The sequence below is a fragment of the Metarhizium acridum genome (genome assembly GCF_019434415.1).
Source record: "Metarhizium acridum strain ARSEF 324 chromosome Unknown scaffold_13, whole genome shotgun sequence".
Taxonomy (NCBI): Eukaryota; Fungi; Ascomycota; class Sordariomycetes; order Hypocreales; family Clavicipitaceae; genus Metarhizium; species Metarhizium acridum.
Window position 1 is genome coordinate 3,094,604 of NW_027094016.1, and position 13,339 is coordinate 3,107,942.

General features: G+C 52.9%; 4 protein-coding genes across 4 annotated transcripts; 2 read left to right on the forward strand and 2 right to left on the reverse strand.

Moving 5' to 3' along the window:
• Positions 1-92: 92 nt before the first annotated feature.
• Positions 93-5,383, forward strand: syj1_1 (Inositol-1,4,5-trisphosphate 5-phosphatase 1). The gene is made up of 4 exons (XM_007808686.2): positions 93-925; positions 990-2,812; positions 2,877-3,096; positions 3,163-5,383. The coding sequence occupies exons 1-4, from the start codon at positions 276-278 to the stop codon at positions 4,475-4,477; spliced, it is 4,008 nt and encodes a 1,335-aa protein (XP_007806877.2). The 5' UTR covers positions 93-275; the 3' UTR covers positions 4,478-5,383.
• Positions 5,384-7,714: 2,331 nt separating this feature from the next.
• On the forward strand, positions 7,715-8,209 carry J3458_003579 (uncharacterized protein; the record flags this gene model as incomplete). The annotated part of the gene is made up of 1 exon (XM_007808685.2): positions 7,715-8,209. One exon carries the CDS (start codon positions 7,715-7,717, stop codon positions 8,207-8,209), a length of 495 nt encoding a protein of 164 aa, XP_007806876.2.
• A 1,250-nt stretch (positions 8,210-9,459) lies between these two features.
• J3458_003580 (uncharacterized protein) lies at positions 9,460-10,889 on the reverse strand (the record flags this gene model as incomplete). Its single annotated transcript, XM_066117843.1, has 5 exons — positions 9,460-9,825; positions 9,943-10,030; positions 10,113-10,466; positions 10,581-10,588; positions 10,878-10,889. The coding sequence occupies 5 exons, from the start codon at positions 10,887-10,889 to the stop codon at positions 9,460-9,462; spliced, it is 828 nt and encodes a 275-aa protein (XP_065977635.1).
• A 519-nt stretch (positions 10,890-11,408) lies between these two features.
• Positions 11,409-12,877, reverse strand: J3458_003581 (uncharacterized protein). The gene has a single exon (XM_066117844.1). The coding sequence runs from the start codon at positions 12,231-12,233 to the stop codon at positions 11,637-11,639; it is 597 nt and encodes a 198-aa protein (XP_065977636.1). The 5' UTR covers positions 12,234-12,877; the 3' UTR covers positions 11,409-11,636.
• Positions 12,878-13,339: the final 462 nt, after the last annotated feature.

Consider the following 13,339-nt stretch of genomic DNA (forward strand, 5'->3'; position numbering starts at 1 on the left):
GAAATTCTCCTTGATGTACCATCCGTGGGGCTGAGCGTCACTGGTTGTCTCGAACGACGTATCACAGCAGACGTCATCTACGGCTGGATTCGGCCAGCTCATCCGCCCAAGCACGCATGTTGTGAGCTACTCGCTACCACAACAGGCCAGGTAACGGCACTTCTACACCCAATCCTGTATCACTGATCCCCAGATAATGGATAATCTGCCCGTGTAGCAAGCCCGAACCCTTTCCGCCCGCCCGAAGAGAGACATCCAATGCTCGCGCCTGCTCAATGGACCACACACAAAGCTCATGGGCTGCGCAGGCTTCCGCTCCCGAGAAACTGAGCGAACTCTACATAAGGGACTCTCCCTATCGATCGATTGCCATCGTGTCCTCGTCCCATGTCCTGGTATTGCGATATAGCTCGTCGGCGAGCAGCGATACACCTCAAAATGGATCGGTAACCTCTCTCCATTCCATCAAGTCTCGTGGCGGCGTAGACTCCCATGCTGCCAAGTGCATGGTGGAATTTGCCCCTATATCGAGCCAACTGTTGAAGGACTACCGCCCGCTGAGCCTTATGCCTGTGTATGGGACACTAGGTCTCATTTCCGCCAACGGCGAAGTGTTCTTGTCAGTCATCACCCAGGCCAAGAGAGCTGCTACTATTCGACCGGGGGAGACAGTGGAAAAGATTGCAACTGTGGATTTCTACTGTTTGAGCAGCGCAGACTATGACGATGTCGTGCCTTTGGAACCCCAGGAGTCAGACTTCTCGGATACCATGTCGACATATAGCAGTCAGTCTGGATACGGCCAAAGCCTCAGTCGCCGCGAGGTTGCTGTGGAACATCCTTGCCACGAGCTGCGAAAGTTGCTGAGCAATGGATCATTCTATTATAGTACCGATTTTGATGTGACAAACAGGCTACAAGATAGGTCGGTCTATTGGTCGTCAAAATACCGGCGGACCATGATGCAGAGTCAGCTAACGTTGCTGCAGATCTATTAACCCCAATTCATTCGACATCGACAATTTTGATGACACATACCTGTGGAATTCGTTCATGATTCGTCCACTTGTCGAGTTTCGCTCGCGCCTCATGCCGCCAGAACGAGAGGCTTTGGACTCCTCGCGAATCCTCACGTCTGCTATCCGTGGATTCTGTAGTACGGTGACTATTCCTCAGAGGGCGTCCCCCTTGCGTGAACCAAGGAATGGAATGCCATCCTACATGAGCCTGATCTCGCGGCTGTCATGCAGAAGAGCCGGAACCCGCTTCAACTCCAGAGGCATTGATGACGATGGGTATGTAGCAAACTTTGTGGAGACTGAAACGATATTCTGCAGCCCAGCAGGCACACTATTCTCCTATGTCCAGGTTCGAGGCTCGGTACCCGTGTTCTGGGAGCAAGCCGCAGACCTTCTTCCTGGCAGACAGAAAATCGCCATCACTAGATCGCCTGAAGGAACCCAGCCTGCCTTCAACAAGCATTTCGAAGACCTGGAGCACATATACGGCGCAGTCCACATCATAAACTTGCTGAGTGACACGAAGCCCGCAGAAGTTGAACTGTCGACACTGTACCGCAACGCTATTCGACACTCTCCATACAGCCAGTCCAGCGGTGGCTCAGCTGAGCACGCTTTGCTTCGTGAGACACATTATGACTTTCATGCGGAAACAAAAGGTCCAGCAGGCTATGAAGCTGCCAAAGATATTCGCCGGTATATCGAAGAGTCAACAGACGGGTTTGCCTACTTTCTTGCTGAGAAAACAGATGACCCGGCTGATAAGACCGGTGAGACCAATAGCGGCCGAATGGTGGTTGTATTGCAACAAGATGGTGTGTTCCGCACCAACTGCCTGGATTGTTTGGACCGGACGAACTTGATCCAGACATTGATTTCACAAATGGCTGTGGAGTCGTTCCTGGCTCATCGAAGCGACTACGCGGCATCTGACTTCTGGGCGAATCACGCCAACCTCTGGGCAGACAATGGCGACTCCTTATCCAAAATCTACGCGGGGACCGGCGCCCTGAAATCTTCCTTCACACGTCATGGCAAGATGTCCCTGGCCGGTGCCATGGCCGATGTGCGCAAGTCGGTACAGCGCATCTACCATAACAACTTCGTCGACCCTTCGCGGCAAGTGACGATTGACATGTTGCTTGGCCGCCTTATGGGTCAGGCTCCAGTGCATTTGTTCGATCCCATCAGCGATTTTGTTTCGATTGAGCTCTCCAAGCGCAGCAATGAATTCACATCGTCAGAAACAATCACCATATGGACCGGCACATTCAACCTCAACGGCCGCACAGACGGCATAGGCCACGACTTGTCACCCTGGCTGTTTGGCCCCTCACCAGGCGTCGAACAACCCGAAATCTATGTCGTTGCCTTTCAAGAAATCGTTGAGCTAAGCCCTCAGCAAATTATGAACAGTGACCCTTCAAGAAAGCATCTGTGGGAAGAAGCCGTCAAGCGCACGTTGAACGATAGGCAAGCCCGACTTGGAGGTGACAGATACGTCCTCTTGCGAAGTGGACAACTTGTCGGGGCCGCTCTATGCATCTTTGTAAAGACGTCTGTACTGAAGAACATTAAAAATGTCGAGGGAAGCGTCAAAAAAACGGGTCTTTCAGGTATGGCTGGAAACAAGGGAGCCGTGGCCATTCGATTCGATTACGCCAATACGCAAATTTGCTTTGTCACGGCGCATTTGGCAGCCGGGTTTTCAAACTACGACGAGAGGAATAGAGATTACACGACGATTCACCACGGGCTGCGATTTCAGCGTAATCGAGGGATCGAAGATCACGGTAAGGAACCCATAGCATTCAGCCCTGAATCGAGGGGACTTTTCAACTAAACTGACCCATGTAGATGCCATCATTTGGATGGGTGACTTCAACTATCGCATTGGACTAGGCTTAGAAACCGCAAAGGCTTTAGTCAAAAAGCAAGATCTGGAGACACTCTACGAAAATGACCAGCTCAACTTACAGATGGTTGCTGGCTTATCGTTCCCATTCTACTCGGAGGCTCGGATCAATTTTATGCCCACGTACAAATTCGACGTCGGTTCAGACACCTATGACAGCTCGTGAGCCATACCGCATACAAACCCATCTCAATGCCCCATGTAACGAGACTGATGAGGAAAAACTAGTGAAAAGGCACGAATCCCAGCATGGACAGACCGCATCCTCAGAAAAGGCGCTAATCTCCGCCAAACCTCGTACGATTCCGCACCACTCAAATTCTCAGACCACCGCCCGGTATATGCTACGTTTGAATGCAAAGTCAACATTGTTGACGAGAAAAAACGCGAAAATATCAGCCGCGAGCTGTACCAGCGCCGCAAAGCAGACGTGGGCGATCCCACGGCCCATCTGGGCGACGGCGAAGAATCAGATGACGAGGACCTGATTGGGTATGATTCCATTGAGCCCGGTCTTCCGCCTGCGAGTTCAGACCGTCAGAAATGGTGGCTGGAGAACAGACAACCTGCGCGGGCGCAAGTGGCAGCGCCTCATGGTCGCGACGGTCTCCCAATGGCCTTGAATCCGAACCGGCCGTCAAATCCATTTGGTCAGAGTGAAGAGCCTGACTGGGTATCGGTGCCGAGGTCGTCACCTGGATATTCTAGTATATCGAGCTCGCCGTATGAGAAGGTGTCATTGCCAAAAGCGATGGCTGAACGGGCAGCGGCAGTGTCGAGAAAACAGCTTACAATCCCATATGAGCCTTCTACGCTACCCGCGCAGGTGGGACGCTTACGACTAGATGATGAGCAGAGCATTAGCAGTCAATCTGATACGGGCAAATCTGCAACACCACCACCGCCGCCGCCGCCGCCTCGACGACAAACGGCAAGTTCGAGACTCAGCACATCTGCTTCTGCTACTACAACGCAGGGCTTCGGTTTGGATAGAACCCAGACTCTACCGGCATTACCCACAACACCGGGCTCCGCACCGGTAGCTACACAAGCATCACAGGTATCACAGCTGTCGCAACAACTTGCAGGCAAAAGCGGCAAGTCTCCTCCGCCAGTGGGCAAAAAGCCCGCCCATCTGGCCGCAGGCTCACCACTCTCGAAGACAACAACTGGTTCAACAATGAGCACGTCTGCACGAAGTGAGGCCGCCACGCCTGCTCGACCTGCACGGTCGGCGTCTACCACATCACAGGTGAGTCAGCAAGCGTCGCTGGCTCGGAAAGCCGTGTCCGTGGCACCACAACAGAAGTCTGGTGAATCTCAGTCGGCAACAGCAATTGTTGGCGGTGGACAAGGCGGAGAGCGCAAGGGAGCAGCCGGCACAGCGGGGCACGCCAACGGATTTAAACCTCCACTCCCAAGTCGGCACGGCCAGGAGGCTGCAGGATCCTCTGCATCCGTGGACCTGTTGGACTCGACGGATGATGATGGCGGTGAAGGTATTGGTGGGTGGGAAGCCCTGCAGCCCAGTTCGAAGCAATAGTTGGCACGTCCTGAGAGCCTGGCCGTGTCTGATCACATAGAACAGGGGTACGGGAGCGGCGGCAAGGACAAAATCGACTAGGTAGCTTTCTGGCTACGAAAACAATTACTCCACGGAGCCGAACACGACTGGTGGTTCGTGAAACACTCTAATAAGCACATGGCGCTGCAAAAAAAGGAGAAGCATTTTTCTTTTGGGTACGACGGGAACAATAGACGATACAAGGTCACACCAAATGACCGGGGGGAAGGGCGGGAGCGAGGGAAGGATACAAACCTGGCAACTGGGTAGTGATAGCCAAGGCTCTGGGTATGTATGTACGTACGGAGTACGGTGTATTGACCGTATGAGACTCTTTTTAGAGCTAAACAACTTGAAACTAACGGGCGATGCAATGCGTGTGACGTGACTGAAATGCCGGAGGACGAGCCGTTCCATTGACGAACTGTCAAGTGATTGGATGATGTAAGTGACCAGCTGGTGTTGCTCTCTTGTAGGCGCAATGATATCTAGTGAGGACGGCGCATCGTCGCTATGATACCATGATAGCATGAGGCCACGACACTGCCGCTCCGGGGCTATAGAGAACTAGTGATACTACTCGTTATACGAGCAATTGTTAACGTGGCGAAGGCAGGGCCGTCATCAACACGGACAAATGAGAATGTATTGACACTAAACATGCTCCGACACTTCGGATAGAGGAAGAGCGGCACAGCTGAGATTAACTGCGGCTTCTGGAGATGATTAATAAGAGCTCTGGGCCGAGTAACAAAGGTGGGCTGATAGTTGAGTTCAAGCCCAGGCCCTGTTATCTCCCCCACAACGACGGAAGACACGAACGGGAACGGGAACGGCTGGGGGCTGGGGAGATTTGGGTTTGCTCAGCTGCAGCGTTTATTAAATGAGGCGGAATCTGCAAATTGGCTGCAAACCTCGGGCCGCCCTATTGCCGCATCTCAGCCGCCAGAGAATGCTTGAGCCAACATGGCTTTGACGCTTGGGTACGGCGACGGACCAGTCAGTATTGAAGACACGAAGCAGAGCAACTAGCTCTGCCCGCCGATTTGCGTGTCCGACATGTCATCCTCTGCGCCGTTAGTTTTCGCACAGCATACAATATTGGACGAAGCTATTACCCCAACATGCCAGTCTCACCAGCACCCCAGCCCAGCTATCCAGCTGTCCGGCTGCTGCTGCTCTGACAGAAGAAGTGGCGACCAACGTTGAAGGCCTTGCGGCTTGCGCCGTCTCCACAGCTCGGCCACGCCAGTGATGAATCGCCAGGCTAAGACAGCAAGACTACCGGGGTCCCTGCCTACGTCCAGTTACAACGCATCACGGTACTTCGCTATTGGTGTTGCGGTTGTTGGGCGGCCACGGCGATTGCCTTGGTCTTGGCTGTTGCCGCCTCGCGATGTGGGCTGCATTGGTGGGCTGATGTACTACTCCTACTCCGTACAGGTCAAGTAGGTCAACATGTGCACGACGTGTCAATCCGAATTGCTGCCACCCACCACAGCGCCCATTCCACTGCCACTGCCGCCGTGGTCTGGGTGGTAGAGTTCCGTATCAAGTACCGATAGCAACTTGACTGCTGCATGGTCTCGCGGGGGCGTGAAAATGGTGATGCAAAAAGAGGTCCAACTCGCTCCGGTGGACGGCAGAGGGGGCTCGACTGCAGCTTCGGACAGGCGAACCGAGAATCATTCAATCTTCACGTCCTAATACGGAGTATTCCGTGCAGACTCCAGTTCTGAGCAGTGAGTTCTGGACGGAGAACGGTGGCGGGAAGGAACACGCGAGGCTGTTTCCCACTCGAGAAGGAAGGAGACGAGCCCTCTTGCTCTCCTCCAACCAGGTGAACAGACAGACTGCCGTGTGTCATGAGCCATCACGAGACCAGAATCCATCGTCCCATCTTGACCATCCACGGCTTGACCTCCACGACGCCGCCTCCGCCACCACCGCCGAGCTCCAGCTTCCATGGTTGTACCTTGGCGTATCAGCGATCGCCATCGAGATACTACTGCACGAACCCAGGGTGCGGTGGTGCTCTGGTGTTATGGGTGCTGTGAGGCCCATCTCCATTGCTCTGATTAAGCTTCGGCTGTCTGCCGAGGCGATCGCCATTTAAGATTTCATCCATGTGCTTCGCATACTACTCACGAACCATCTCCCTAGTATGTGCCCGCCCACCCTCCACTGCCGTTGTACAGCAAACGATAGGACCTAGACTCACGGTCTCCTCGTTAGTTCAGGGAGCTTCCCTCTGTTCTGTGCTAGTCTTCCCTTAACCGTTTTCCTGGCTCAGGTGTCTCCAACCAGGCCATCCGTCATCGAGGCGAGACCCTTCAAACGCAACGGTCCTTAAAGTCGACAACGCCCACCTACTCGCGAATGACTAACTATACACCACCACATTTTCTTCCCTACTCTCCACCCTTGAGCAACTCGCTCACATCTGCGTGTTCCATGAGGGAGAGCTTTTATAGCCCACATCGCTTGCGTTTGCTCTCTCACCTTGGATGACACAACCCTGTGCGTCATTCAGCTTCTATTCTATCCGCAAGATACCCCAACAGTGGAAAGCCATTACACCAACGTACCATTAATATCGGTTGCTTGATTGGATCTGGTGGCTACAGTCAAATACTAATCCACCGGCACCCACCTAACTACCCCAGTCACGCTCCTGGCTCCGAAGCCACGCAGCTTCGATCAAAAGAAACTAGCACTTCCGAAGTCATCATTTTCCCACGATTGCATTTGGTTCCTGTACACTGACTGCCACCCGTTCCAGTCAATTGGTGTCGGTCACGGGGCGTATGGGCAGCATCTGAAATTGCGAATACCCTGCCGAAATTGACTCAGACATAAGAAATACTCTCTGCCGATACATCGAACCGCCAACGGCACTAACATACGATATAACCGCCGAAACTTACCAGTGCCGCGCCATTGCATCATAGGGCCGAGTACAAACATTTCAACGTGAGAACAATAGACTAGACTAAACACGAGGTAGTCCAAGTCCAATTCTTGCTTCGTGCAGGGTGAAATAGTATTCAAAGAGGGTATAACTATCATTTCGACTGGAAACTGCTGCACCTCCAATTCACAACTTCCTGGTTGGGTCTCCCATCCTTGGACGGAGACTCACACGACATCCCTTCCTTCTACACTTGGACCCGACCAAAAATTCTTTAGCCTCTTTTCTCTTCCAAAATTTCAGCCATGGCTGCACGGGGGTCGAGCATTTCTGCTTCAACTCAGAACCGCATTCTCATCTGGCGTTCTGAAGTCGCCTCGGCACTTGACGACGCTGCCTCTTCGGCAGCCAGTTCCACGGGCATTGCCTTCTCTCTTTCAGATACACACTCGTCTGCTGGGAATTCCTTGTCACAACGGCAGCATAGCGCTGGTGCCTTGTCTCGGGGCCGCCGATTCTGGCGCCGCATTGCCCGTCGTCTATCAGGCGGCCGTTTCGGCGGTTTCGAAGATGACGACCTGGACCGTGAACCTGCCATCAAGACTGCCATGTACCGCGCACCACGGCCTCCCGCACCCCCCGTTGACGCAAGGGGCATCGATACAATCGAAGAAGCAGTCGGTCTTGGTGAAGAGAGCAGCGACGGCAAGCTTGGCACGGGTCGAGGGCTAAGAGAGAAGCAGGAGCGTCTAGAACGAGCCGCTCGCCTATTAGACCAGAATCGCGCAGCCACCTCATGAACTGGACAGAAGAGAACGATACCCGGCTTGAAACTTGTTGGTGATTATTTCAAAGCCATGCAAGATGAGACAATGAAAATCAAGAACAACAGACATGCGGTTCGCGCACTAGCGTTGAATATTGGGCATATGGTGACGGAGTCTGGCATGTCAGCAGTATATACCTATACCTTTTCTCACGGTTTATATTTACTTAATGTAGCATAATTGGTTAATATGCATAGTCATCATGGAGAGTCAAATTTCCACCAAAAAACCCTGTATAAAGTTCAATACTCCGTGACTACAAACCCGCAACTCCCTCTCCTCTACGCAATCACACCAAGAGGCACGTAGCTTAGATTTTTATTTCAGTGTTCATTAATCCACGCCTAGAGTGTAAACCAGACCAGCCACGTAGCACCGAATCATACATGGAAAATTTCAGTCCCCGTAGAAACGTACTACTTGTCCACAATCCAGCTTTACATACAAGCCGCCCCAGTCACGAGACGAAACTATATCGTCTCTTCACTCATTATCGGCCGTGGACAACGGTATAAGTAGTTTTTTTGTTTTTGTGCGTTGGGGGAGGGGAATGAAGATGCAAGAGCCACGAGACGATTCCTTCTCTCCCGAGAGAGACTGGGCCATTATACAGGAGGAAAACGGGCAGCCAGCAACTTAAAAAATAAAGAATGCCTGACATAGCAATAGTGGAATGGGGGAGAGGCAAGAGGCAAAAAAAAAAAAAAAAAAACGGACACCAAGAAAAACCAACAGCAACATTTGCATTGACTCGATTCGGCGAGTCGTCAAACCAAACATGGAAAACAACGACACCATGGGGCAAAACTCTCATAGTAGAAGGGATCATCCGCGATACGGCAAGTACCCGGAAAAAAAGCGTTGCTGATGAGAAAAGTCCCGCCTGATCAGAGACTGGACTACCAGCAAAGGCTTTCTGGCCCCAACGAAAAGGTGAAACGGGGCGAAAACGTACGAATTCAATCCGTGACATAACAATTTCCATTTTTCCCTAGTCGATAAAAAAAGGACCACCTTGACCCCTCCACCCGTTTGCCGTAAAATAAGATATCGACGCATCTGCGCACCGGCGCAAAATTCACCTGCCTGCCAGCCCTAAAAACACGATCCGGCTGTTCTCGTGTACAATAGAGATTAATATGCGAGAACAAGCCAGCCCAAAGTCGCATCTCGGTACCATTCTGCCGAAATGCTCATGATATCGGAGATGTGAGAAAAAGAATCTAGTTGGTGGCCTCAGGCGCAGGCTCCTCAGCCTTGGCCTCCTCAGCAGGCTTGTCCGCAGCCTCGCCCTCCTCCTTCTTTGGGGCATCAGCAGCACCGGCGCCTTCAGCCTCGGCGTTGTCGGATGAAGTCCACAGCGTCAAGTTGTCGCGCAGCAGCTGCATAATCAGAGTGCTGTCGCGGTACGACTCCTCAGAGAGAGAGTCGAGCTCGGCAATGGCATCGTCAAAGGCCTGTTTGGCGAGGTGGCAAGCACGGTCGGGCGAGTTGAGAATCTCGTAGTAGAAGACCGAGAAGTTCAGAGCCAGACCTAGGCGGATGGGGTGAGTGGGAGTAAGGTCAGTCTGAGCAACGTCGGTGGCGTTCTAAAAAGTTTTCACAGGTTAGCATCAAGAACTTTAAGTAGCACCAAATAATAAATTGCTATGCGCGCCGTCGTTGGGCGATTTATTAGACACCTGCAGCGTGCGATATTTACTGACCTTGTAAGCCTCGTGAGCAGCAGTGGCAGCGCCCTTGCGCTTCTCACCCGAGGCAAACTCAGCAAGATATCGGTGGTAGTCACCCTTCCTATTAGCGGAGAACGACAATTAGCAATCTATGGAGAAACTGTTTGTGGATGGAGCAACCAGCCGGAGCAGTTTTTACGTACATCTTGTGGTAAAAGACCTTGGACTCGCCAGAGGCAGCGTTGGGGATGAGGGACTCGTCCAGAACATTGAGAACATCCTCGCAGACCTTCTCCAGCTCAGTTTCGATCTTGGAACGGTACTCCTTGATGGTAGAGACGTGCTTGTCGGAACCCTTGGATTCTTCCTTCTGCTCAATGGAAGAGATGATGCGCCACGAGGCACGGCGGGTGCCCACGACGTTCTTGTAAGCAACGGAGAGGAGGTTACGCTCGTCGACGGTCAGCTCACCACCGAGCTTGGCAACCTCCTTCATGTAGGTGACCATCTCATCGTAGCGCTCAGCCTGCTCGCAAAGGCGGGCGAGGAAGGTCTTGCTATATTGCACATCGAAAAAATGTCAGTCTTTCCGGCCAGTGACGCGGTGGTTTTTTTGTTTTCTTTGGAAGAGAACAGGTACAAGTCTCTGAATCAGGTGTAGGCGGACAAACCTTTCACGCTAAAGAGAAGAAATATCGTCAGCATCATGCACCAATGGATCAAAGCGTAAAGCGGACAGCGGTAGAATGAGGGGAGGCAAGGGGTGCCGTCGGCGCCCGGCAGCTGAGATTGACTGAAAATGTCGATATATGACCAAGGATACGCCGTTACGAGGCGGAGCCGTAGCTACAAGCTTGCGCAACCACGCTCGCGGGCAGGATGAGGCAATAGACACGGGCCGCAACGGCGGTGGGAGTTTTGAGAGGAGGTGAGGGAGGGGGGGAAAACGAGACTAGAGAAGAACCTACCTCAGTGGCCATTTTTGTGGATAGAGAGATAACGGGAGAGAAAGTGTCGAGACAAGTGCGAAGAGGGAATCAAAAAGGATGATGCGAGAGAAATGTGGAAAAAAGCGTGTTCGGGGGGGTCTGTAGATAAGGCGTTGAAGGGACGAGATGAGGGGGTGGGTGTTTATATTTTGATTGTGGACCACGAGCCTCTGGAAGCAGTGGTCAAGGTCGAGGTCAACTGGTCGAGTCTGGCCAACTGGTTCGGTTTGGGTGCTGGGCTTCCAGGCTCTGGAGGGGGGCCCCCGTCTCCGGGCTCTGGGGCCCTGGGGCGGAGCTGGGCAGAGAGAGGCAGACTTGACCAGTTGACATGTTGACATTGACGGCGGCACGGCCAATGTCAAGCGCTCAAAGCCGGCACCGGGGCAGTACGCCAGCATTGAGCAAGTGAGCCAACGGTAGGCATTAGCCATGAGAGCTTCAACGATGAATGCCATGCACCCACGCATCCCAACCGTGGTTTGCTACATGACTTGAACACACTTGGACAGTCGACAGAGGGGTGCATGTGCTCATAGCAATTTGATTTAAATCAGAAGCCAAACGCGCAGCTACTTGGCGCGAAAGCAGGGCCGTGTGGGAGAAGCACGGAGAGCTGTCTCGTCGTGTCTGCCCGTGCCCATTCCTCATGTTTTGATGAGGCCACCAACCGGGCTCTGTGTGCCTCTTCACACTTCCACCACCATCAATCTCTAACCCCCATCACTCCCTCCCCAAAGCTCAGGAAAAGCTCGTCTGGCCAGGTGCGCACTCAGCGGCAAGACGACCGGAGACTGGCAGCGCTGGGACGCCGGCGGTGGCCTGGCCAAGCGCTGCGACGACTTGTGGACTGAACTGGGGACGTGGACGGGCGCCAGCGGGCTGGGCCACTGGTGGAGCCGCGTGTGTGTCCGGCTTGTGGATGCCCATGAAGAACGAAGCCAATGTGGATACCGACTTGGGACGTGGATAGCCCATCAATCTCGACGGGGACTGGTCGTCAGAGGCTGTCGCAGAAGATTTGAAGCAAACCTGGGCAAAGACATGTGTCGACGTGGTGGCACCTGGGGCACGCAGCAAGGGAAGGATCGACACATGTGCGGCTGCAGGACCAAGGACCTTTCGCTGTCTGCCCCAAACGGCCATGGCGATGGAACGACCCGACGTGAGAAACTCTGTCGATTGTCGAATGTCGACGGTCGAGCGAAAAGAAGAAGAAAAAATGCGTACCCAAGCAGTTGTTTCGAGGCTCTGCCACCAGACCTTTTGTTGCATCACGACCTTCAGGCATTCCAAACGGCGATCGTACGAAGCACCTGGGTACCTATCTGTGTACATTTCTTGGGCCGTATCGCTGCCAACAAACCCGCTCAAACGCTCTTGCCTCGCTGTCAACCCAACCCAATCTTCTTCTTCTGCTATGACTGCCCAACAACTAAAGCTCGCGCTTCATTGAATTAGACGTCAACTTCAGACTATATGCAAGATACATAGATGCTTCATTGCTAACTTTTAGGATTTTACTGGCAATCCCTACTGAATATTTCCTCGGGTACTAGGCACTCAAGGAAAGTACAGAGGTCATCTAGGGATAGTAACCCAAAGTTGTACGGAGTATCCTTTGACGTTGTCTCAGGTACCTGGGAGCTTTATTCTTGTCGCTTCCGCAGCCTCGCTTTATGCAGCGTTCCATCGGTCGTTTGTTTCCTTCGCCAAGTACCAGATACCTTGCCATCTGCGCCAGCACGGCCAATACGATGTGCTCAGGTCTCTGCGGTCGTTTTTTCCATCCATGCCTTGGTCGATCTACTGTTCTCCCTCAAGTTTATCCAGAATAAAACGCTACTCCTCAATGTCGCCATCTTCTCCATCCACACCGAAAACACAAGCGATGGTCGCACTTGCCATGCTTATGCAAAGGCGATAATCTGTGCTACGTGGGTTATCGCGAGCCTCAGGTCCCTCGGCACATGAGCCCTCTTGTTTAATGGGCCTTACAGTACTCCGTAATGCCTTTACAATGGCGCTCCGCATGACAATGGCAGACCCAATCAAGTCGTCGCATCCGGTTGGACAGGCAAGAACTCGACTCCGTACGGAGTACTTGGCGGCACTCTTCCGTACTCGCCTGCCGGATCATGCCCACTCTGCGCATCCATAATAATACTACCAAAAAGCAGGGTCTTCACCTTATGACGGCTGAAAATCTTTTGCTTTCCAGCGAGAAACAGATTATTTTTCTGGCCACCGACTTCATCAGGCGCCTGCGTCCTTCGACCCCATTCCTCGTTTCGCATCTTTTACGTCTCACCAACTACCCAGGTAGTTCAGGCTTCTTTCGGTGAAGCTTCAGGGCCATCGTTAGTCCAACCTTGGGTCATATGGCACCCCAGGCGCCTGGCTGCTGATGTTTGCTTTTTGGCTGGCCCAACCCCAAGCGGGAG